The sequence below is a fragment of the Lissotriton vulgaris genome, chromosome 9 (genome assembly GCF_964263255.1).
Source record: "Lissotriton vulgaris chromosome 9, aLisVul1.2, whole genome shotgun sequence".
Lineage (NCBI taxonomy): Eukaryota > Metazoa > Chordata > Amphibia > Caudata > Salamandridae > Lissotriton > Lissotriton vulgaris.
This window is the reverse complement of record NC_141697.1, coordinates 32,750,416-32,774,308: the sequence shown is the minus strand read 5'-3', so window position 1 is coordinate 32,774,308 and position 23,893 is coordinate 32,750,416. Positions and strand designations below refer to the sequence as shown.

Sequence of the window (23,893 nt, the reverse complement as noted above, 5' to 3'; positions counted from 1 at the left end):
GCTAGCTCTTAGGAGCTGGAGGTGTCCTTTCAGAATCTTTAGAGAGGGTCGCTAGCGCTTAGGAGCTTGAGTTGTCCTTTAAGAATCTTTAGAGAGCGAAGCTAGCGCTTAGAAGCCGAAGGTGTCTTTTAAGAATCTCTGGAGAGCGGAGCTAGCGCTTAGGAGCTTGAGGTGTCCTTTAAGATTCTTTAGAGAGCGTCGCTAGCGCTTAGGAGCTTGAGTTGTTCTTTAAGAATCTTTGGAGAATGACGCTAGCACTTAGGAGCTGAAGGTGTCCTTTCAGAATCTTTAGAGAGCGGCGCTAGCGCGTAGGAGCTGGAGGTGTCCTGTCAGAATCTTTAGAGAGCCACTCTAGCGCATAAAAGCTGGAGGTGCCCTTTAAGATCTTTGGAGAGCATCGCTAGCGCTTAGGAGCTGTAGGTGTCCTATAAGAACCTTTGGAGAGCGGCGCTAGTGCTTCGGAGCTGAAGGTGTCCTTTCAGAATCTTTGAAGCGCTACACTAGTGCTTAGGAGCTGGAGGTGCCGCTCTCCAAAGATTCAGAAAGGACACTAGCGCTTAGGAGCTGGAGGTGTCCTTTCAGAATCTTTGGAGCGCCACGCTAGCGCTTAGGAGCTGGAGGTGCCGCTCTCCAAAGATTCAGAAAGGAAGCTAGCGCGTAGGAGCTGGAGGTATCCTTTAAGATCTTTGGACAGCGTCCCTAGTGCTTAGGATCTGAAGCTGTCCTTTAAGAATCTTTAGAGAGCCACGCTAGCGCTTAGGAGCTTGAGGTGTCCTTTAGGAATCTTTGGAGAGGGTCGCTAGCGCTTAGGAGCTTGAGTTGTTCTTTAAGAATCTTTGGAGAGGGACGCCAGTGTGTAGAAGCCGAAGGTGTCTTTCAAGTATTTTGGAGAGGGTCGCTAGCACTTAGGAGCTTGAGTTGTCCTTTAAGAATATTTGGAGAGCGAAGCTAGCGCTTACGAGCTTGAGGTGTCCTTTAAGATTCTTTGAAGAGCGAGAGCTGGAGCTGTCCTTTAAGAATCTTTAGAGCACCACAATGACGTTTAGGAGCTGGAGGTGTCCTTTCAGAATCTTTGGAGTGTCACACTAGCGCTGAGGAGCTGGAGGTGTCCTTTCAAAATCTTTTGAGCGCCACACGAGCGCTTAGGAGCTGGAGGTGTCCTTTAAGAATCTTTGGAGAGCGATGCTAGCGCGCAGGAGCTGCAGGTGTCCTTTAAGAATCTTTGGACTGCGACGCTAGTGCTTAGGAGCTGAAGGTGTCCTTTCAGAATCTTTAGAGAACTGCGCTAGCGCTTAGGACCTGGAGGTGTCCTTTAAGAAATTTGGGAGAGTGGCGCTAGCGCTTAAGAGCCAAAAGTGTCCTTTAAGACTCTTTGGAGAGTAATGCTAGCGCTTAGGAGCCGAAGGTGTCCTTTAAGAATCTTTGGAGAGTACCGCTAGCGCTTAGGAGCAGAAGGTGTCCTGTCAGAACCTTTGGAGAGCGACGATAGCGCTTAGGAGCTGAAGGTGTCCTTTCAGAATCTTTGGAGAGCGACACTAGCGCGTAGGAATTGGAGGTGTCCTTTCAGAATCTTTTTTTTAAACTTTATATTTCAATTTTGCAAATATACAAGGTAAAAAACTCCCCCGCCAAGGGATCGTTAAAAACATTTGCATACAGATCGACGGACTCATTAAGGCACATCACGGATTAGGACAACATCTGAAAGCACGTAAGCTCATGTGGTACAGCATAATAGCAAGCAGATAACATTGTGAGGAATACAGGCCAGTCCCAGCTCCATGCACTGTTCTGGTAACCCCTCAGTGGTCTTCTCCTCCCTGCCCCTCAGCCTCCGATTCTTGCGCTGAAAATAATTCGCCACTTGTCCCATCAGAGTCACTGTGTGACGAGTGCCCTTCCGTAGCCAATCCTGTCATACACATGGTACGCCACGCCAGCAGGTCTTCTTGCAGTTTTACATCTCTTCGAGTGTTCTGCATGTGTGTTTCCTCTGCAAGTGTCCATTCCCTCACATCCTTAAGCCATGTGTCTACATCGGGGGCCCTCTGTCCCATCCACGTGATAGCGATCCTGCGTCTAGCCAGCACTAACATCAGTTGCAATAATTTATATGAGAGTTTCCGTTTCTCCGGCTTAGGGACCAATGCCAGCAGGCAGTGTAGGGGTGTTAGTTCGATCCTAAGGCCAGTGGTGGCCGTTATGCGACCTACAACCCCTGTCCAAAAGCTGCCCACCAGCGGACATTCCCAGGCCAGATGCAAAAATCTCGCCTCCGCCACGTTGCACCTGGGGCAGTTATCCCTCCTCTCCTCCGAGAGGCGGCTCACCGTCTTCGCGGTGAAATAGGTACGGCGAAGGAAGTTAAATGAATGAGCTTAAAGCGCTCATTACAGGACACCCGCCGCGTCAAGAACCCTATACGCTTCCGCTGCCCTTGGTCCAAAGGCACTCTCAGGTCTGCCTCCCAGCGCGCCCATGCCGATGGCACCGGAGGGGCGGAATCACGTTTGATAGTCGCATACAGCAAGGCTATCAACCTACGTCCTCTGCCGCAGTACAGTAGGATATGTAAGGTATGAGTCATCGGGGGTATATCCGGGCACTGTGGCCAGATCGAGCGCACTACAGAACGCAATCCTTGGTAATGCAAGTATTGTCTGCCACTAAGGCCAAATGACTCCTCCGCCTGCTCATACGTCACGAAGCTCTCCGAGGGGTCGAGATCTGCTAGGACCTCACAGCCCCCCTCTCTCTATTCGCGGAAGGACATATGGTGGTCTATTTCTACCATGGGGGCCAGTATCCAGATCGGTAGATCCCTGTGAAATTGCGCCGAGCGTAGGATCCTTTCTATAAAACGTTGCCATACGCCCGCTGTGTGTCTCACCCCATAGGGTAGCTTGACTTTGGCTCCTGACCCGCGCATCAATGCCAACCGGAGCTCCTGCACTGTTGCCCTTCCTGCCAGTAATCCAGTCTCCCATACATCCGCATCTGCAAACCATCAGGCAGCTGGAAGTAGCTGCGCTGCATAATAGTAGAGATCAAAGCGCAGGGCTTCCAATCCCCCCTCCTCCAAAGGGCGCACGACCGTACGAAGGGCCACTCTGCTTCGTCGACCCGCCCAAAGCAGGGATGTAAGCAGCGTATTGAGGGTCTGGAAAATCCTAGGTGGAAGAGGGCACGTGTTCTGAAGGATATACAGTGTCCTTGGCAGCATCACCATCTTCGCGACAGCCTAGTCGCCCCATTAGGGACAGTGGAAGGGTGTCCCAAAAGGACACGGATTGCTGGAGAGACGTAATCACCCGGTCCATATTATGGGCAAGGGACTGCTACTCTGTCGAGGTCACATGGATGCCTAGGTATCGGAAGCTGGTCCGTTCCCATCGCAGTCCAAGCTCTGGCAAGTCTTCAAGGGGTACCGTTTCAAACCCCGATAGCAGGAAAATTAGGGACTTATTGCGATTAAGCCGCAAGCCCGACACCTGGCCAAAACGGTCCAGGTGTTGTAGTAACATCGGAAGCGCCGCTCGCGGGGTTTTCAAGTAAAACGGGGCATCATCCGCATAAAGCGACAGTACATTGCACGTGTCACCCACCTGGATACTCCACTGCCTCCTCTCGGCTCGAATCCTGACAGCAAACGGCTTGATGGCTAGGGCAAAAAGTAGTGGTGAGAGAGGGCATCCTTGTCTCGTGCCCAGTCCGATCTCGTGGCTCCAAGACGCACCCTGGCGCGAGGGGAGCTGTATAAGATGCGAATCCAACGGCCAAAGTTGGGCCCCAGGCCCATCTTCCAGAGGACCTCTTGCAGATAGCCCCAGTCAACAGTGTCAAAGGCCTTGGCCAGATCTATTGAAACCAGGATTGTCTGTTCTTCCCTACCTCGTACCTCGGGCTGGACGTGATTCAGACGTCTCAGATTCATGGCCGTGTTCCACCCAGGAATAAAACCGCATTGATCTTGGTGCACTAAATGCTCCATATGGGGTGCTAGCCGGGTGGCCAATAATTTAGTCAGAATTTTGATATCTGTATTTATCATGGCAATTGGTTGATCGGACGAGGGGTCGTGCTTGTCCCCCCCTGGTTTAAGGATCATGCATATTACCCCCTGTGCCATGCTCTGTGGGAGATTTCCACTTTCAAACGCCTCTTGGTAGACATGCAGCAGGAGTGGCGCCAATACGTCCCGGTACTCATGATAAAACTCCAGTGGGAACCCGTCACTCCCCGGTGCCTTTGCACGCGGCAAACGGGCTAGTGCCATACGAACCTTGGCCAATGTCAGGCCCGCATCCAGTTCCTCCCGGTCCGAATCCGAAAGGGTCGGCATATGCAACCCCTGTAAGTAGGGGAGATAAGATACCTCGGAAATACCTGGGTCCGCCGCGTATACTAGTTGTAAATGGGATTGGAGAACCCTAAGGATGGCCTGCTCCGAATAGACCTCGTCACCGTTCAGGTCCCGCAGGGCTACCATACGCTCGGGGGTCTACTCTCTCCTCAGAATCCAAGCCAGGAGCCGCCCTGACTTATCGCCCTCCCTATGAAGGCGCTGCCTATATTGGCCCAGAGTGTATTTGTCTAGCTTATCTAGGATGTCATGCAGCCGAGCTCGGGCTGCTTGTTCCTCTAACCTCTATAGGGCACAAGGGTCCGCTATATGCTGGCCCTGCAGGAGGGTGTCCTCCGCTTTCTGGAGATCTTGGAGGAGCTGTTTCCGGGCGCCATAGGTAAGTCCCATACAAGCGCCCCTTACTACCGCCTTCAGGGCCTCCCACTTGGTGGCCGCGGATATGCCCCCCTCTCCCCAATTGGGTTCCACATAGTCCCCAATGGCCGTTTCCACGTGCGCTTTTCCCACTTGGTCTCGGAGGATATCTACTGGAAGCCTCCAAGTATGAGGGCGGACAACCGGGGACCCCCACTGAACCACGCAGGCTACTGGAGAGTGGTCTGATAAAAAACGAGCCTGGTGCGTGACATCCCCGGACATGTTAAGTTCAGCATTCGCCACTGAGACTCTATATAGGTGACTGTAGGTGTTGTGTGTGGAGGAGAAGCAGGTGTACACCCTCTGTGCTGGATTCTTTAGGCGCCAAACATCCACAGCTCCTATGTTTTCCATGACCTCCCTAAGCTGTACAGTCATACGGGGTTTTGTGCCCTCCCGAGGGGGTGACCTATCCAGCACCGGGTCAAGAATACAGTTAAAGTCCCCAAACCAAAGCAGCGGGGTCCCAGGTCGTGAATCAAAAGGTCTTGCAAGGCCCTAAAAAAGGTCGGGTCATCAGTATTGAGTGCATAAGAATTTAAAATGACTATTTACCTGCCATCTAGTTTAGCCCTGAGGAGCAGTTATCGACCATGGATGTCCGCTTCCATATACTGAATAGCGAACGGTACTCCAGGCGCCAACCAGATCAGAACCCCCCTGGCATATGTAGAGAAGGACGCATGATACATCTGTCCACGCCATTTGTTCCCCAACTTCTGTGCCCCATCATCTATCAGGTGGGTCTCCTGGAGGCAAGTGATGGATACTTTATGCTTTCGAAGGAAGGAGAGGACTCTGTATCTCTTAGTGGATGTTCCTAGCCCCCTCACGTTCCAGCTCAGAAACTTGTACCCCATGACTTCCAACGTAATCTACCCCACTGCATCTGCCCCCGCACGGTGTAGTTCCCCTCTGGTGCCCGACTTGTAATACAAATGATGCCTAAAACATTCCCCTTCAACATCCCCCTCAAACAGTCTCCCCCCCCCCTCCCAGCCCACCCATGAGCAAGATACCAGCAACAACAACAAAACAGGCCAATATGCCCTTTCCCCGCTGGTGCCAGGGCGTGCACAGCCACCCAATATGCCTGACTAGGCTAACTCCCTCAAGAAAGGAACTAAACTCCCGACTCCCAGCAAGGCCCATTCTCACCATATTCATACAGGGCTCAGACCAACCATTCCAAGGCGAGGCTCTCTGCGGCCCCCACCCCTCACCCTCGATCTCTCCCTCCCCTAACATATTACACTGAAGAGAAGAAGGCTCTTCTATGCATTATCTTTGCACTCACACTCCCCTCTGGGGGAGACACATCCTGGCCAGGACGCATGTCATTCATCAACCAGACCAACACCTTTGTCTATTCTGTCACTTCGAGATGGAGCCGCTGCCTCTGGAGTCCCGGCCCCCGCTGTCTCAGGGATCGCAGAGGCAATAAGCAAAGTGTCCTCCATCGTAACCTGCAGGGTATCCGGAACCAGTATGTCGTTGGACCCAGGGAGCTTCGATGATGTTGATACCTCTCCACCTTCAGGCGGTTCCGGCGTATGGCCCCATCGTCCCCCACTGTCACTCGTTGCCTCTCTTCCCTCTCATCTGTCTCTCTGGCGCCGTCACCTGCTGGCGCGATTTCGCGGGGGTTGAGTTCCCCAGTCTCTGCGGGGCCTCCCTCGTTCGCCTGGAGGGAGGGCATCACCCCTGATCTCCAACCATTCCCAGACCTCTTCTGGGGAGTCAAAGAAATGTTCCTTTACCTGTGACTGTACCTTAAGCTTGGCTGGATAGAGTAACATGTACTGTGGATGCATCTCCCTGAGTTTCTGTTTGACACCCAGAAATGACTTCCTCTGCTCCTGGACCTGCTGGGTGTAGTCTGGGTAAATTGAGACCCTGCTATTTTCGAAGGTGAGGTTCGTTTATTCCCTCGAAGCCCTCAGGATACAGTCCCTGTTGCGGTAGTTGAGGATTTTGGCAATGAGGGCACGCGGAGGGGTCCCCGGCCGCTGGGGCGGAACCAAAGCCCTATGAGCCCTCTCAATCACGAAGACCTCCGATAAACCCCTCGGGCAAAGTTCAGTGCGAATCCAGTTTTCCAGGAAACGCTCTGCGTTCCCCGCCTCCGCTCGTTCCGGGCGCGCCCTTCCTTCCGCGTCCTCTGCTCTGCGCTCCAGGGCTCCTGTCATGGCCGTAAGTTGTGAGACTGTCTTTTGGAGTGACGCAACCTCTCCCTGCAGCTGTGTTATGTTCCCCTCGGCATCAGTAACTTTATCGGCCACCTTACGGAGGTCTGTCCGGAGCAGGTTGACATCGATGGACACTGTCTCTATTTGTCGCCCCAAAGCTGAGTGTGAACCCTGAATCGCCTGTAGCAGCTCTGCCCGAGAGGGTTCCCCGGGGCCCTCGGCTCCTTCGTCCTGACCCGTCTGACCCGTTATCCTCTGCAAAGGCAGCCGCTGGGTGGTATATTGTGTTCGGCTGTGAGGAGCGAGACATCCTATCTTTCCACATCGTAGGTTCCCCCCGCGCACCCTCTTAGGGGCGGTAGGTTTATTTATTTATTGGCATTAATAAAGCGCAGCATATACCCTAGGGTGTCTTGGCGCTGATTAATTTGCCAGCTAGATGTTAAGCTGCCTTGCTCAGACCACTATTCTATACCTAGAACTTATTTATTGAACAACCAAGTTTTCAATTTTTTGCGGAATTGGAGTAGAGTGGGACATGCTCTAATGTCCTGGGGTAGAGTATTCCACAGTTTGGAAGCTGCTACCACAAACCATCGGTCTCCCCACATCACAGTTTTGGTGCGGGGTACCATTAGTTGGTTGCTGTTGGTAGAACGCAAATGGCGTATAGGTTGATAAGGACGTAGATGGTCTTTAAGGAACTGCGGGCCCTGTTTATTTAGTGCTTTGTAAACAATGCACTGTGATTTAAATCTAGCTCTGTTCTGAATCGTCAGCCAGTGTAGTTTAGGAATGGCGTCGGAGAGAGGAGCAAACTTAGGAATTCCCAGAATAAGACGTGCTGCTGCATTCTGTATGGTCTGCAGTTTTTTTATAACTCTAACTTGGGAGTTGATAAAAAGCCCATTGCAGTAGTCTAGGGATGTCAGGACTAGTGAGCTCACCAGAGTTTTATTGGCGGTAGTAGGAAGATAAGGACTTATCTTTCGAATCATGCGTAGTTTGTGATGGGCTATAGAGGCCACTTTGCTAGCATGGTCCATGAAATTTAAATGGTTGTCAAAAAGTATTCCTAAGTTCCTTACTTTAGTCACTGGATTGGGGGGGCACCAAAAGTTTGGGGCCACCACGAGGCAGGCCATTCTGGTGAGAGTTGTCCAAAAATCATTACCTCGGTTTTTTCCGAGTTGAGTTTTAGGCAATTCGCTGCCATCCACTCACCTAGTTCCGTCAGTCCTCTCTGGAATCTTTTAGCTACCTCCTCTCCATCACCTCTTATAGCCATCACCAATTGAGTGTCGTCCGCGTAGGAGGTTAGGCTCATCCCATGTGCCTTGATGACATTGGCCAGGTCCGACACATAGATATTAAAAAGTGTCGGACTCAGGGATGAGCCTTGAGGTACCCAACACGGTTGTGACAATTTAGCAGATTGGTAGGGGCCAAGAGTGACGGCCTGCGTTCTCTCAGAGAGAAAGGAAGCGAGGAGAGCTCTTGCCGTGGAGGAGATGCCTATTTTTCTGACACGGTCGACCAAAATACTATGGTCGACCGTGTCGAAAGCTGCTGAGAGGTCCAGCAGTACCAACACCGCTGTACCGCCTTGGTCTCTTATTATTCTTATATCTTCGATGCTTTAATAAGGGCAGTTTCAGTCCCATGGTATTTCCGAAAACCATACTGAGTATCATCCAACTTCTTATGGGTTTCTATATACTCAGTTAATTGTAAGTTTATGGCCTTTTCCACTACTTTGGCCATGAACGGGAGACTGGCAATGGGTCGATAGTTTTTTAATTCTGACTTATCGGCTCCTGGTTTTTTTAACAGTGGTTTGAGCAGTGTGGTTTTTAAATTAAGGGGATATATCCCTGAGAGCAGGATGGAGTTGCAGACTTGTGTCAGGACTGGTATGATCGAGTCCATCACCGGTAAGAGCGCCGATAGTGGACAAGGATCCAGTTTGGATCCAGCTTTGATTGTCGACACAATTTTTAATACCTGATCTTCTGTCAGTGGTAGAAAGTCCGTGAAGGATGAAGTTACTGTCAGTATTGAGTCCTCCTGACTAATATTGGGAACCTTAGTGTGCGTGATTTTGGCCAAAAAAGGTTGATAAATATCATCCACCTTCGTGAAAAAGAAGTCGGCCAGGGCATCACACATATCTTGGGTTTGAGGTGGGGTCAGATCAGGGGTATTGCCCGAGAGCACTTTAGTTATATCATATAATTTTTTGCTAGAGTTCTTTGCCTGCTCAATTTGCCTTATATAGTACTCTTTTTTTGCCTTTATAATCATGGCTTTGTATGTTGCCAAAGCATCCTTGTATTTAGTTTTACTTGTTGGATTATAAGACTTTCTCCATTGTCTTTCTCCATTGTCTTCTTTGGCGTTCACCGTCCGGTCCGCTCCGAATCTCGTTTCGAGCACTAGGCTCTGGTCCTCAGCAGCGCCTATATATCAAATGGCCGGCAGTTCGAGGCCGCCCACGTGGCTACCGTTCCACGCCGTTGGGCCCTCAATGCTCCAAGCACCAATGCCTCACGGTGGGCCTCGGCAGCGGCAGCTTCTCTCCAACCAGGACCCCTCTCAGGATGGCTGGCTGGGGCATCTAAGACAAGCAGCACTCCTCTCCCTCTCCTTAGCCGTCAGTGCAGTCCACAGCCCGGGTACCTCTATGACTGGGGGTCCATGCGGTAGAGGTTCCTAAGATTCCGAAACTCTAGGTGGTTGTGGGATCCCGGCTTGCATCAGTCGTCCCCCGGCTCAGGGCCTTCAGGTCGCCCACAGCAGAATCCAGGCTTCCACCCGCCCGAAAGCACAGGCCTCAGTCCCCGGCCTGTCCGGGTGTCGACCCCGCCTCCCCTCACTCCTTATCTCCGGGTAAAGCCTGGTGGGCTTTCCCAAACGTTCCCCGCAATACTTCCAGGGTCTCCAGACTTCAAGGATCCCACGATCTGCGTATGAGCCTCTCCCAGCCTTCAGACACGGGCCTCAGCACCAGTTCAAAAAAGGGGGGGGCAAGAACCGCCCCACAACGACCCCAGCCAACTGCTTTTACATGCTCCGCAGTAAGGTGCGTCTCCGGTCCCCAGTCTATGCACAGGATGTCAGTGCTCACAGTGGCCCTCAAGTACCACTGGCCCCCTCTATTGCAGTCCGCCACCTCCTTGGGCAGCCTCGCGGGGCGCGCCTCCTCACCTGCTTGCCAAATCTGCTCCCGCCGGTGCGGGCACCCCCACTCCAGGCCAGGTCTTCCGCGCTTCTCCCGTCCTCTAGCGCCCAGAGGTAAGAGGCTCTTCCTCCCAAGCCAGGTCTCCACAGATTGCAGGGCCCGGGCCCCGCCCCGCCAGATACAGTCACTCAGTGCCTCCAGGTAAGTCCTGCCAGGATTTCGGGCCCACTCAGCCGGTCACGGGCCAACCCCCAGGGCCACCGCCGGGCCCCAACACCAGGCAAGAATCCGCAGGGTTCAGAGGTGGTCGGACAGCTATGGGCACTCCCTCATTCGGGTCGGGCCCAGACAGGCCCCGATCCAAGGACCTCAGCGGCTTAGAAGCTGGAGGTGTCCTTTCAGAATCTTTGGTGAGCGGCGCTAGCGCTTAGGAGCTGGAGGTGTCCTTTAAGATCTTTGGAGAACGTCTCTAGTGCTAAGGAGCCGAAGGTGTCCTTTAAAAATCTTTGGAGCGCGACGCTAGCGCTTAGGAGCTTGAGTTGTCCTTTAAGAATCTTTGGAGAGCAAGACTAGCACTTTGGAGCTTGAGGTGTGCTTTAAGAATCTTTGGAGAGCGACGCTAGCGCTTAGGAGCTGTAGGTGTCCTTTCAGAATCTTTGGAGAGCATCGCTAGCTCTTAGGAGCTTGAGGTGTCCTTTAAGAATCTTTGGAGAGCCATGCTAGCGCTTAGGAGCTGGAGGTGTCCTTTAAGAATCTTGGGAGAGCGACGCTAGAGCTTAGGAGCTGGAGGTATCCTTTAAGAATCTTTGGCGAGTGACGCTAGCGCTTAGGAGCTGGAGGTGTCATTTAAGAATCTTTGGAGAGCGACGCTAGCGCTTAGGAGCTTGAGATGTCCTTTAAGAATCTTTGGAGAGTGACGCTAGCTCTTAGGAGTTGGAGGTGTCCTTTCAGAATCTTTGTGGAGTAACACTAAGACTTAGCGATTGAAGATGCTTTTGCAGTTCATCAGGGTTATCAGGATTGCCATCATTCCCCTGGCAAATAGTCCTGGTAAATGTATCATATTCTCCCATTCTTCTAGTGCATGTGTGTGCAAGCAGAGTTTTGAAATGTGTGATGTATCGAGTCTGAGAAGAGGTGCCCTGCACCAGCTGGTCCATTGAGGACGCATCTCAGACACAAGAGAGGCTGTAATTTTCTGTCCCTTGCCCTACCAAGGCACGGTTTTACTATTGGAGAGGGAGGGATGTATCTGGTGTATAGAGCATGCTCACTTTTTTTCATCAGTAATATGAGGTTTGTGTACGTCAGCTTCCCCGATGTCTGCCTTTGAAGATTACACTTACATGTGAGAACATCATGGATTGATCTGAGCGCTTTGTTCCAATATGGCCCTTTGTTAACTCTGTCCCACTGTTATTCAGGTCTTGGCATGGAAAATGTTCTTTGTTAAGAAATAGATTCTCACCTCCTGCAATGGTCCAGTACTTTTGAAATTCTTTTCAAATGATTGCCCTTCCATTGGAGATTGAGGACTTTTTTGTTGTATCACAATTGTTTATTACATTATTTGTTCAAAAGTACATAAACATTGAATAATTTACACAAAGCAGTCCAAAAACTAAAAAAAACATTTTGTTCACTAATAAAATATGCAGCAATAAAAAAGCAAAAAAAATAAAATTGAATACCTGAATCTCGATTTCAAACATTGATAAGGGGAATAAAAGACTCATAGTGGGAGTTGGAGACCTTGTCTGCATGATCATTGTTTGCTGTGGCAAGAGCTCTGTGTGTCCCCTGATAGATTGCAACATTTGCCTGTGCTTCATTGCAGCTTCCAAAGGCCTCTGCTGGTGCTCGTGGACAGGAACATAGACTTGGCGACCCCGTTGCATCACACATGGACGTATCAGGCCTTGGTGCACGATGTACTGGTAAGCGAAGGAAATATAACAACCACAGTCTGCTGTCTTCAGCAAAAGTCTCCGCATTCATGTTACCCTCGAAGGTTCTCACTTGTTCTAGCGCTGGGATGCCTTTGGGTAACCATGCGCTTTAGAAATGCTGCTTCATTCATTCATTCTTCCTCTCACAAATGAGGCCTTTAAATCTTCCCAGCTGCGTCTTCCAGCAGTGATGTGGTCTGTTGTGATTGTTGCCCAATGGTCACCTGCATTCGAATGGTGGTCCATGATCTATGTGTTTTATTCATTTATTTAATTTTGTACATTTCTTTATGGTGATCCAGGGCAGAGGCTAGGCAACGCTTAATACAATATATAAACACATACAGGGCTAGTCATAACAGTAACTTACGCCTGTGAGTAAGTTGCACGTGCATGTTTAGTTTTACGCCGTTGAGTAACTTTACTACGTTTGGGTATTCACCATTTACGACTGTAAAGGAACCCAAAAGTGTAGACTTAATTTTTCCCACCACCTGAAACAGGGGGCGGTGCCAAATTTACGAGTGTAAGTTACTACTGTCACAAAGGAGCAGTAGTAGTAAGTCCAGCATCACACATGCCCAACTACTATTACTGTAACACCCTCCCGTGGAAAATATTAGACGGGGACTTGAAATAAAACCCCGTAGGAAATAATGGTTAATAAAATTACTTTATTTTGACTTTTTAACTAGACCTATTAATTTAACGTTAAAAAAGTAAACCTCTTTATAAAAATTATTCTTTTATGATAAAATATTTTACGAACCTTCTTTTATACTAAAAATAAATGTAACTTTAAAAAAAATTATTTTTAATAAACATGAAACATATGATTCAGACAGAAAACAATACAGTGTATATGCTGGATGACTTGACATATATATTTATACAGTGAATTCCATATTTCAGAGCTCCCTGCAGCCCGCCTTTACAGTCAACACAGTCTGGTGAACAGTTCTCTTCTGCAATTCCCTAATTACCCTTGTGCCATTCCGCGTGCCAACAACCACTAACTCCTATATTTGGACCAAGCCCCCCCATATCTTTTCCCATTTGCGTGGGCAGCCTCTGCTCTGGTATATTGATTACTCCGCTTGTTGACACCTGTCAAGGTCCTTCTTTCATGATTCATGTGATGGGGCCTCCACCGCATCCCCCACTCGGGCGATGTTTCTTTTAGCCACTACTCCTACCAAGGCAAGCCAGATCTTGCCCCTTTTCGGTCAGACTGTCTCGCCCGTCACTCCCACGACATGCCATCTTGCCTCTACCGGGACCTGAGTACCCACTTCTGTCGCCATCACCTGGGCCAACCCAAATTGATTTTATACATTACTTTTTGTAATTTGTAATCAATAACAAATAAAAACATTTTTCTTCCAATAGGATTTTTTATTAATAAATCTCAAAAATAACTAAATATAAATCCCTTTACCCTATCCTTTACCAAATAGAGATCTTAGCTCTGGTGTTCATGATCTCTTTGTGTTAAAGTAGAGAGCAACCAAATAAGTGTATTAAACATGAAAACAAAAATTGTAACAATATTTAATGTTAAATATTATTATCAATTGTATGTATTAGTTTTAAATGCAGAACAAATGTTAAAAATGTTACAGCAATATGAACTTAATTCTAATTTAAAATGTGATTACTTTGCATATTAAAATTCTTTTTTTTGAAGTTTAAATTAAAAAGCAAATTCTACCTCAAATGAAGAATATATATTTATGTTCGAGGCATGTGGGCTGCTGAATTCATATCTGTGCATAGATCGCCGCCTAGTGTTGGGTCCGGATGATTGCACATTGTTGTCCTGGAAGAGTCTTCGAAGTATCACGAGATAGGTGGCTCCTCCCCTGGACTACAGTGCGCATGGGCATCCTCTCCATCCTCAGATTGTTTTTTTCCGCCATTGGGTTCGGATGTACTTTTCTTTACTCAAGTTCGGAAACTTTCTAAAGGCCAAAAGGCCTTTGGGGTCGTCGGTATTGTTTCGATCGGTGCCGAGTTCTTGTTCCAGTTCTTCTTGAGCAGGACGTCGAAGAAAGCCGCGTGGCCTTTTCGACACCGGAGGCCCGATCGTCGATGGAACGGAGCCCGTTCAAACGATGCCCCCTCTGTAACTCTAAGTACCCGCACATCGATGTACACCCGGTTTGCAACAAGTACTTATCACCAGAGCACGATGAGAACAACTGTCTAGCTTGTGCTCGATTCAGGTCGAAGAAGACGCTTAGACTCCGACGCGCAGCGAGGCAAACTATGTCGAACCCAGCGCCCGACCCGGTGAATATCTTTGACGAAGACGACGATGAGGTCGTCGAGACAGAGGATCCAGAACAGCAGTCGGATCCCGGTTTGGAGCATGACTCCAACTATTATGAAGACAACAAAGACAACGTCGAAGATGAAAACGTCGTCGAGGTAAGGGGCGGCGTATCCCCCATCGGAGCCGTTGATGACGACTCGAGCGATGAACCAGGCCCAACAGTGGGTACGGGGCCCAAAACAGACACTCAAAGACTTTCAAGGGCTCAGGTCGAGGCATCGCCAGAAGGCCTTAGCCAAGATCATGAAGAACATTCTATAGCCCCGCATCAAGGCCCGGCTAAGAATACATCACATGAGCCATCGGTTCAACTACTCAAAACAAAACCGAAAGCCATCGAGTCAAAAACTAAACCGAAACTCCTGAAAACAGTCTTCGGGTCGAAAAGCTCGAACCCATCGGAGTCGACAAAGAAAAAAGGTGTTGACGACCCTGCGGGTTCAAAAGTAAAAAGTGTCGAACCGAAGATCGGTGCGCTGAAGTCCGCCATTAAAACCAAGCACGTCGAACCGAAGAAGTCGACGCCGACGGACAGCGACACAAACAAGGGACTCGCGTCTCGGAAGGTTCTCGATCCGCAGCATCAGGTCGACAGGCCACAGCTCGTCAAAGGCCTCAAGTCGAAATCCAAAAGCTCCTCGAAGGACCACGTCGAGTCGAGGCAGAAGAGCGCGCCTCCGACGCCACATGCACCAAAGTCAACGGAGGGCCAAAATCTTATTGGCGAAAAGACAAAGTCGGTCGGCCCTACATCGACGCCGGCGCCGAAGAAGGTCAGTCTGTCTAAAGACACTATGCCACAGATAAAATTCGGACTGCCACCGACTGCACGCCCCAAGGCGCTCGATCCAAAACCTGGGGTCGAAACACCCAAACAGGTGTCATTGGGAAAAACGAGTCATCCTCTAGAAGAGGACGTTCTGTACCAAGAGCCCTCATATGATGACCAGTCGAAGCTACATATCGACTCCGAATCTGGTAGACTTACTATTTATCAAAGGAAGATCAGGTTGGAAAATTCTCTGGAATCATACAAAATTCCACTCAAAAAGAAAAGGGATTCTGCAACATCACCTGTCCTTTTTGAGACTGTGAGGTACCATGGTGGAGAAGTGTGGCTCAATGATTAGAGCGGCAGACCCTGATGCAGAGGTCTAGCCCGGGACCAGGGTTCAATTCCCCGCCTCGGCGGGTCTTGGGCTCAAAAATTCCACGGACCTGATTATTCTCGCCTCTGTGCCTATTCCAAACATGGAATGAACAGTCTTCGGGTCGAAAAGCTCGAACCCATCGGAGTCGACAAAGAAAAAAGGTGTTGACGACCCTGCGGGTTCAAAAGTAAAAAGTGTCGAACCGAAGATCGGTGCGCTGAAGTCCGCCATTAAAACCAAGCACGTCGAACCGAAGAAGTCGACGCCGACGGACAGCGACACAAACAAGGGACTCGCGTCTCGGAAGGTTCTCGATCCGCAGCATCAGGTCGACAGGCCACAGCTCGTCAAAGGCCTCAAGTCGAAATCCAAAAGCTCCTCGAAGGACCACGTCGAGTCGAGGCAGAAGAGCGCACCTCCGACGCCACATGCACCAAAGTCAACGGAGGGCCAAAATCTTATTGGCGAAAAGACAAAGTTGGTCGGCCCTACATAGACGCCGGCGCCGAAGAAGGTCAGTCTGTCTAAAGACACTATGCCACAGATAAAATTCGGACTGCCACCGACTGCACGCCCCAAGGCGCTCGATCCAAAACCTGGGGTCGAAACACCCAAACAGGTGTCATTGGGAAAAACGAGTCATCCTCTAGAAGAGGACGTTCTGTACCAAGAGCCCTCATATGATGACCAGTCGAAGCTACATATCGACTCCGAATCTGGTAGACTTACTATTTATCAAAGGAAGATCAGGTCGGAAAATTCTCTGGAATCATACAAAATTCCACTCAAAAAGAAAAGGGATTCTGCAACATCACCTGTCCTTTTTGAGACTGTGAGGTACCATGGTGGAGAAGTGTGGCTCAATGATTAGAGCGGCAGACCCTGATGCAGAGGTCTAGCCCGGGACCAGGGTTCAATTCCCCGCCTCGGCGGGTCTTGGGCTCAAAAATTCCACGGACCTGATTATTCTCGCCTCTGTGTCTATTCCAAACATGGAGTCCCACTCTGCAACTCTGGGCAATAGCTTGCCTAATCTCCACAACGGCACCCACAACGCTAAGCATGCCTGGCCTCCACCTTGAGGGTGCCCAGGAGTGGACGCCTCACAGGGAAAGCCAGGATGGGTTCCACAGCGGTATTCATACAAGCGCCTTGAGACCCTTGCGGGTGAGTAGTGCGCTATACAAGTATCAATTTACATGGCCAGGACACTTCTGCATACTCACCCACACCCACTACTGAGTATATGGGGTATGACGATGATGAACAATATAATTACTCTGCGGACACTGATCAGGATGACCAGACTCAAGCCTGGACAGACCCTGCTAACCAGGGGGAATCACAGACTATTCCTGATACTCCCTCTTATCCTGTGAAAACTTCACCAACAGAAGATACAGCTGCGTTTAACGCTTTAATTGAAAGTGCAGCACAAAATCATGATGTGGACATGCATGCTGACCCAGTTGAAGAGGACTTCCTGTTTGACACTTTCTCCACTTCAGAGAAATCTGTTAAAACTTTACCAATGCTAAAAGGTGTCCTTAAACACGCAGGGGACATTTTCAAAGAAACCACTAGAGCAAGGGTTATTAACCCCAGAATTGAAAGAAAATACAGACCGGCGCCTGTGGACCCTACATATATTAAGGGACAGCTGCCGTTAGACTCTTTGGTGGTCTCAAATGCTCGTAAGCGTGCCAACTCACAAACTACGGGTGATGCTCCTCCTGCAGACAAGGAATCTAAAGTATTAGAAGCTTCTGGGAAAAGGGTGGCTGCTCAAGCAGCTAATATCTGGAGAATTTCTAATACACAGGCCCTATTAGCCAGATACGATAGGGCGCATTATGACACTCTAGAGCAGGGGTCTCCAAACCAGTCCTGGAGGGCCGGATCCATGCCCGATTTTTGGGATATCCCCATTGAGATACATGTAGTAATTTTAAAAATCCGGCATGGATCCGGCCCTCCAGGACCGGTTTGGAGACCCCTGCTCTAGAGCAACTGCTACAACATTTGCCTGAGGCCTACAAGGAGGGAGCAGAGATGCTAATCCAGGAGGGTAAACTCATATCCAAAGCATCCATTAAATGTGCGCTAGACGCAGCAGACAACCCCAGCCAGGGCCATCAACACAAGTGTTATGCTCAGGAGACATGCTTGGTTGCGCATCTCTGGGTTCAAACCTGAGATTCAAACCACATTACTGAATCAGCCTGTGAACCCTGATTTTTTATTTGGTCCTGATGTGGACACAATCTTAGAAAAGATTAAAAAAGACACAGAGACAGCCAAGTCTATGGGTGCCTTGCAGTTCCAACATTTCAGAGGAGGTTCCTTTCGTCGCTCCAGTAACAGAGGAGCTACACGAGGCCATGCAACAGAACAGATTCCATACAATAAAGGGAACACGCAGGCCACCTATAATAAAAATAATAGAGGTGGATACCGTGGCAACAGCAGCAAAGGCAGAGGACGAGGGAATAACAACACCAGATCCTCCGCCAATACTAAACAGTGACGCCTTGTCACTGCCCCCGGACCATGTAACACCGGTCGGGGGCGATTACAACAGTTCCTGCCAGTCTGGGAGAGCATTACCACAGACAGGTGGGTGAGACAACTTATTCAGTACGGCTATTGTCTAGAGCTAACTTCCACTCCACCCAACATACCCCCAAGGCACCGTCCTATGTCCGCAGAGCACATAGACTTATTGCAGCAAGAAGTTGTCAGCATGCTGTAAAAAGAGGCCATAGAACTCGTCCCCATACAGGAACAGGGTACAGGGGTATACTCGCTGTACTTCTTAATCCCCAAAAAGGACGGGTCTCTCAGGCCAATCCTGGATCTCAGGCCCCTGAACCAATACATCTTATTATAACATTTTCACATGCTCACTCTACAACAGGTTCTGCCATTGCTCACTCAGGGAGACTTCCTCGCAACACTAGACCTAAAAGACGCATACTTCCACATACCGATACATCCTGCACACAGGAAGTATCTCAGGTTTACCATACAAAATCGGCACTACCAGTTCAAGGTACTACCTTTCGGGCTGACAACAGCCCCCAGGGTGTTTACCAAGTGCCTAGCAACAGTAGCGGCGCACCTGAGGAGAAACCATGTCCACGTCTACCCCTATCTGGACGACTGGCTCTTCCAAGCAAAGTCAGTCCAGCAATGTGCCAGCCACATGTCTCGCACTATTCACCTCCTGCACATCCTCGGGTTCTCATTAAACTAGGCAAAGTCTCATCTCCAACCCGCTCACGTACAACAGTAGCTTGGAGCGACAATAGACACTCTGGTGGCAAAGGCACAGCCAAACTCAGCAAGAATCAACAGTATTCAATTACTGATTCAGAGATTCAGACCCCAACACTCGCTCCCAGCACGGATGTTTATGCAGTTGATAGGCATGATAACCTCCTGCATCTTCATAGTCCCTCACGCGATACTACACATGCGTCCGCTTCAGGAGTGCTTAGCACGGCAGTGGAACCAGGCTCAAGTACAATTAAAAGACCTAGTGTTGGTGGCCGGTCTCGCATACAACTCTCTGCATTGGTGGAACCCACAAAACCTTTGCAGGGGACGACCGTTCCAAGAGCCTGTACCACAAATAGTGCTGACGACGGACGCATCTCTCCTGGGCTGGGGAGCGCATGTCCTCATTACACAGTGCAGGGACTATGGACGACACAGTAAAAGAAGATGCACATCAACCTGCTGGAACTGATGGCAATCTTCATGGCAATGAAGGCGTTCAAGGTACATTTGTGCAACAAAGTCGTGTTGATCCGGACGGACAACATGACTGCTATGTACTACATACAGAAGCAGGGAGGGACACACTCTCCACAGTTGTCACATCTAGCGCAAAGCATGTGGAAGTGGGCCATTAAGAGGAACATATTCCTCATGGCGGAACACCTCCCAGGCAGGGACAACCAGATGGCGGATCTGCTCAGCAGACACAGCCACCAGATGCACGAGTGGGAGATTCATACCTCAGTGCTACAACCGTACTTCCAGCAGTGGGGTCACCCAGAGATAGACCTGTTCTCCACAAGGGAAAACGCAAAATGCCAAAGCTTCGCCTCCAAGTTTCCACATCCGCAGTCTCAGGGCAATGCAATATGGATGAACTGGTCAGGCAGATTTGCGTACGCTTTTCTCCCAGCCCGCTCATACCACTAGTAGCACGCAAACTGCGACAACACTCAATGACACTCATCCTTGTTGCTCCAACGTGGGCGAGGCAACCGTGGTACACCACGTTCCTAGAACTTTCCTTGGTGCCTCATCAAAGGCTGCGATTAACACCCAGTCTTTTAACACAGAGCCATGGAGACATTCAGCACCCAGATCCGCAACAGTTGAACCTTGCGATCTGGCTCCTGAAGTCATAGTTTGGTTACCTGAACTTGCCTCCTGACTGTATGAATATTATCAAAGAGGCAAGAAGACCTACAACCAGAGCATGCTATGCGGTGAAGTGGAAACGATTTGTCATCTATTGTACCAATAATGACATAAATCCGCTAGATGCATCTACTCAAAACATCATATGTTACCTGTTACATTTACATAGATGTAATCCAGCCTACAGTTCCATACGTATACACCTAGCTGCGGTGGCAGCTTATCTTCAGAACAGGCAACACCTTTCCCTCTTCAGAGTACCTGCTATTAAAGCTTTTATGGAGGGACTCAAACGAGTGATTCCTCCAAGACACCCACCTTCACCTGTCTGGAACCTGAACGTGGTTCTAACCAGACTGATGGGACCACCTTTTGAACCTCTACACTCGTGTGAGATACAATTCCTAACGTGGAAAGTGCCTTTCTTAGTGGCGATTACATCACTTAGAAGAGTTAGTGAGCTACAAGCCCTAACTATTCAGGAGCCATTCATACAAATTCATGCAAATAGGGTAGTGCTGCGTACAAACCCTAAATTTATGCCGAAGGTTATCTCCCAGTTGCACATCAATCAGACTATCGAACTGCCAGTGTTCTTCCCAAATCCAGATTCAGTGGCAGAAAGAGCTCTACATACCCTGGACGTTAAAAGAGCTCTCCTGTACTATATAGACAGGACAAAACCTTTCAGAAAAACTAAGCAACTGTTTGTTGCCTTTTCCCCACAACACAAAGGCAACCCCATTTCAAAATCAGGTATAGCCAGATGGATTGTTAAGTGCATACAAATTTGTTATCAGAAAGCTAAACGCACATTAACAGTTCCCCCAAGAGCGCATTCCACACGCAAGTTAGGGGCATCCATGGCTTTCCTGGGAAACATTCCTCTAGAAGACCTATGTAGAGCAGCCACATGGACTACCATACATACATTTACCAAACACAACTGCGTAGATGTACACTCCAAACAGCAGGAAGCTGTAGGACAGGCTGTACTCAAGTCTCTTTTTCAGGCTGCTGCAGCTGGCACGGGCAACCAACGCTAGGGGGGAGACTGCTATACATTCTATGCACAGATATGAATTCAGCAGCCCACATGCCTCGAAAGGAATATGCTACTTACCAGTATGCATCTGTTCTTGGCATGTTGGCTGCTGACATTCATATTGCCCTCCCTCCTCCCCGGTGCCTGTCGCAGCTGTAGCACTCAGAATTATTCTTAGCATGGACATCACTTACTGTATCATACTCCATTCCTGCCACAATGGCGAAAAACAATCTGAGGATGGAGAGGATGCCCATGCGCACTGTAGTCCGGGGGAGGAGCCACCTATCTCGTGATACTTCGAAGACTCTTCCAGGACAACAATGTGCAATCATCCGGACCCAACACTAGGCGGCGATCTATGCACAGATATGAATGCCAGCAGCCCTACATGCCAAGAACAGATGCATACTGGTAAGTAGCATATTCTATATTTTATTATGTCACAAAGATTTTCTAGGCCAGTTTTAATATTTTTATATCACCCAGCACATTAAAGGAGCCACCTACACCGTTACACACCTCCTGGACCTGATTTTCACTTCATACGTCAATTTAACAGTGGACAAGTCATTATCAATACAATGGACATACTACACGCTTGTCAGTTTCAGCATCCCCATCCCGCATCACCACAGACCACCACAGACCCATCACCATCGGATACGCCCACTAAAGCTGGAAAAGCATCACAGAAGAAGACTGGACTTGTGTGCTCACCGGGCACCGGTCTGAGCAGGCCAGCAGGCTGCCAGAAACCATCACGAAGTTCAACAGCTGGATCACCACAAGTCAAGTCAAGTCAAAGAATTTATATAGCGCACTACATACCCGGAGGGTCTCAAGGCGCTTAGGGAGGGGAGGAGGATTACTTGTCAAATATCCACGTTTTAAGTTGCTTTCTGAATGCTAGGTGGTTCTGGGTAAGGCGAAGGTAAGTGGGGAGTGAGTTCCATGTTTTAGCAGCCAGGTATGAGAAGGATCTGCCTCCCATTGTGGTCTTGTTGATGCGAGGTACAGTGGCGAGGGCTTGGCTGGAAGAACGTAGTTAGCGGGAGGGGGTGTAGAAGGACAGTCGTGAGTTGAGGCATTCTGGTCCGATGTCGTAGAGTGATTTGTGTGCGTGGGTTAGCAGTCGGAAAGTGATCCTCTTATTGACGGGTAGCCAGTGGAGGTCTTTCAGGTGACCAGAGATGTGTTCGTTGCGCGGGATGTCTAATATGATCCTGGCTGAGGCGTTTTGGATTCGTTGGAGTTTCTTCTGGAGTTTAGCGGTAGTACCTGCGTAGAGGGTGTTTCCGTAGTCCAGACGGCTCGTGACCAGAGCATGGGTGACTGTTTTTCTGGTTTCGGTGGGGATCCAGCGAAATGTTTTTTTGAGCATGCGAAGAATGTTGAAGCAGGATGAGGATACGGCGTTGACTTGTCTGTACATTGAGAGTGAAGAATCCAGGATAACGCCTAGGTTCCGTGCGTGGTCTGTCGGGATGGGTGCCTTTCCAAGAGCTTCCGGCCACCAGGAGTCGTCCCAAGCAGAGGGGGAAGTACCTAAGATGAGGACTTCTGTTTTATCTGAGTTCAGTTTCAGACGGCTGTGTTTCATCCATTCGGCAACTTCTTTCATTCCTTCGTGTAGGTTAGTTTTGGCGGTGCTGGGGTCATTGGTGAGAGAAAGGATCAGTTGAGTGTCATCCGCGTAGGAGATGATGTTGAGGTTGTGTTGGCGGGCGATGGTCGCGAGGGGACTCATGTATACGTTGAAGAGGGTGGGACTGAGTGAGGATCCTTGTGGTACGCCACAGGTGACTTCAGTGGCCTCGGACTTGAATGGTGGAAGGCGGACTCTCTGGGTTCTACCGGTGAGGAACGAGGTGATCCATTCAAGTGCTTTTCCTTGTATTCCGATATTTCTGAGGCGTTGTAAAAGGGTGCTGTGGCAGACTGTGTCGAAGGCTGCAGAGAGGTCGAGGAGGATGAGGGCGACTGTGTCTCCATTGTCCAGTAGAGTTCGAATGTCGTCTGTTGCTGTGATGAGGGCGGTCTCAGTGCTGTGTTTTGCTCGGAAGCCGGACTGTGAGGAGTCGAGCACCGAGACCCTGGCTACCCTCAAGCTCCACAAAACGGCAAGAACCCGACGTAAGCCAGCGGGTACACTTGTGAACTAACAAAGTGCCACTACAAACGAGAGGAGAAGAAGCCAAGACACAGTGGGCAAGACACCTTCAAAGCTGCTCTGACATGATTCCTCCATCAAATCCACCAAGTGCACAGCACTGGCAGACTGCAACGACATAAGAAGCAGCAAGGAAAACATCATTAAAGAGTTCACTGCACTTGCCGACGCCTTCATCAAAATCTCCCATTCACAGGACCTCCTGGAACATGCTCTGGCAATTCTTCTGCAACAAGATCACCTCCGTATACTGCAGCTTCGACCCTCTACCAAAACGAGTCGCCCTCCCAACATGACTATTCCTGCCAACGGAACTGACCCAGATCTAATGGCCAGCCGTCACTACGAATGAGACCGCCACTACCCTGAAGTCCATTCACTCTGGAGCCCCATCACACCCCTGCACCCATCACTCATTCACGCTAGGTAGGACTCTTACCTATCAGCAAACCTCTAACCCACATCCTCCGCCACATTCCCATATGCTTGGAAACATACCACTTTCACACCCTTGCCCCAGATACCCTCCCTGAACCCGTCCATGCTCTTCAACCACAGGCCGATCACTTCAGCACGTAGATGATTACTCGGGCTAGTGTCAGACGCGCACACAACATCAACATCCTCTCCTATGCAGATGACTCCTATTC

General features: G+C 49.6%; 1 protein-coding gene across 1 annotated transcript in view; it reads left to right on the top strand.

Annotated features, from left to right (window-relative positions):
- Positions 1-23,893, top strand: part of SCFD1 (sec1 family domain containing 1) — a 709,689-nt gene that overhangs the window by 169,900 nt on the left and 515,896 nt on the right. The window contains exon 10 of the mRNA XM_086936984.1: positions 11,991-12,090. Within this exon, the coding sequence (XP_086793110.1) occupies positions 11,991-12,090 (100 nt within the window). The remainder of the gene's footprint in view (positions 1-11,990; positions 12,091-23,893) is intronic.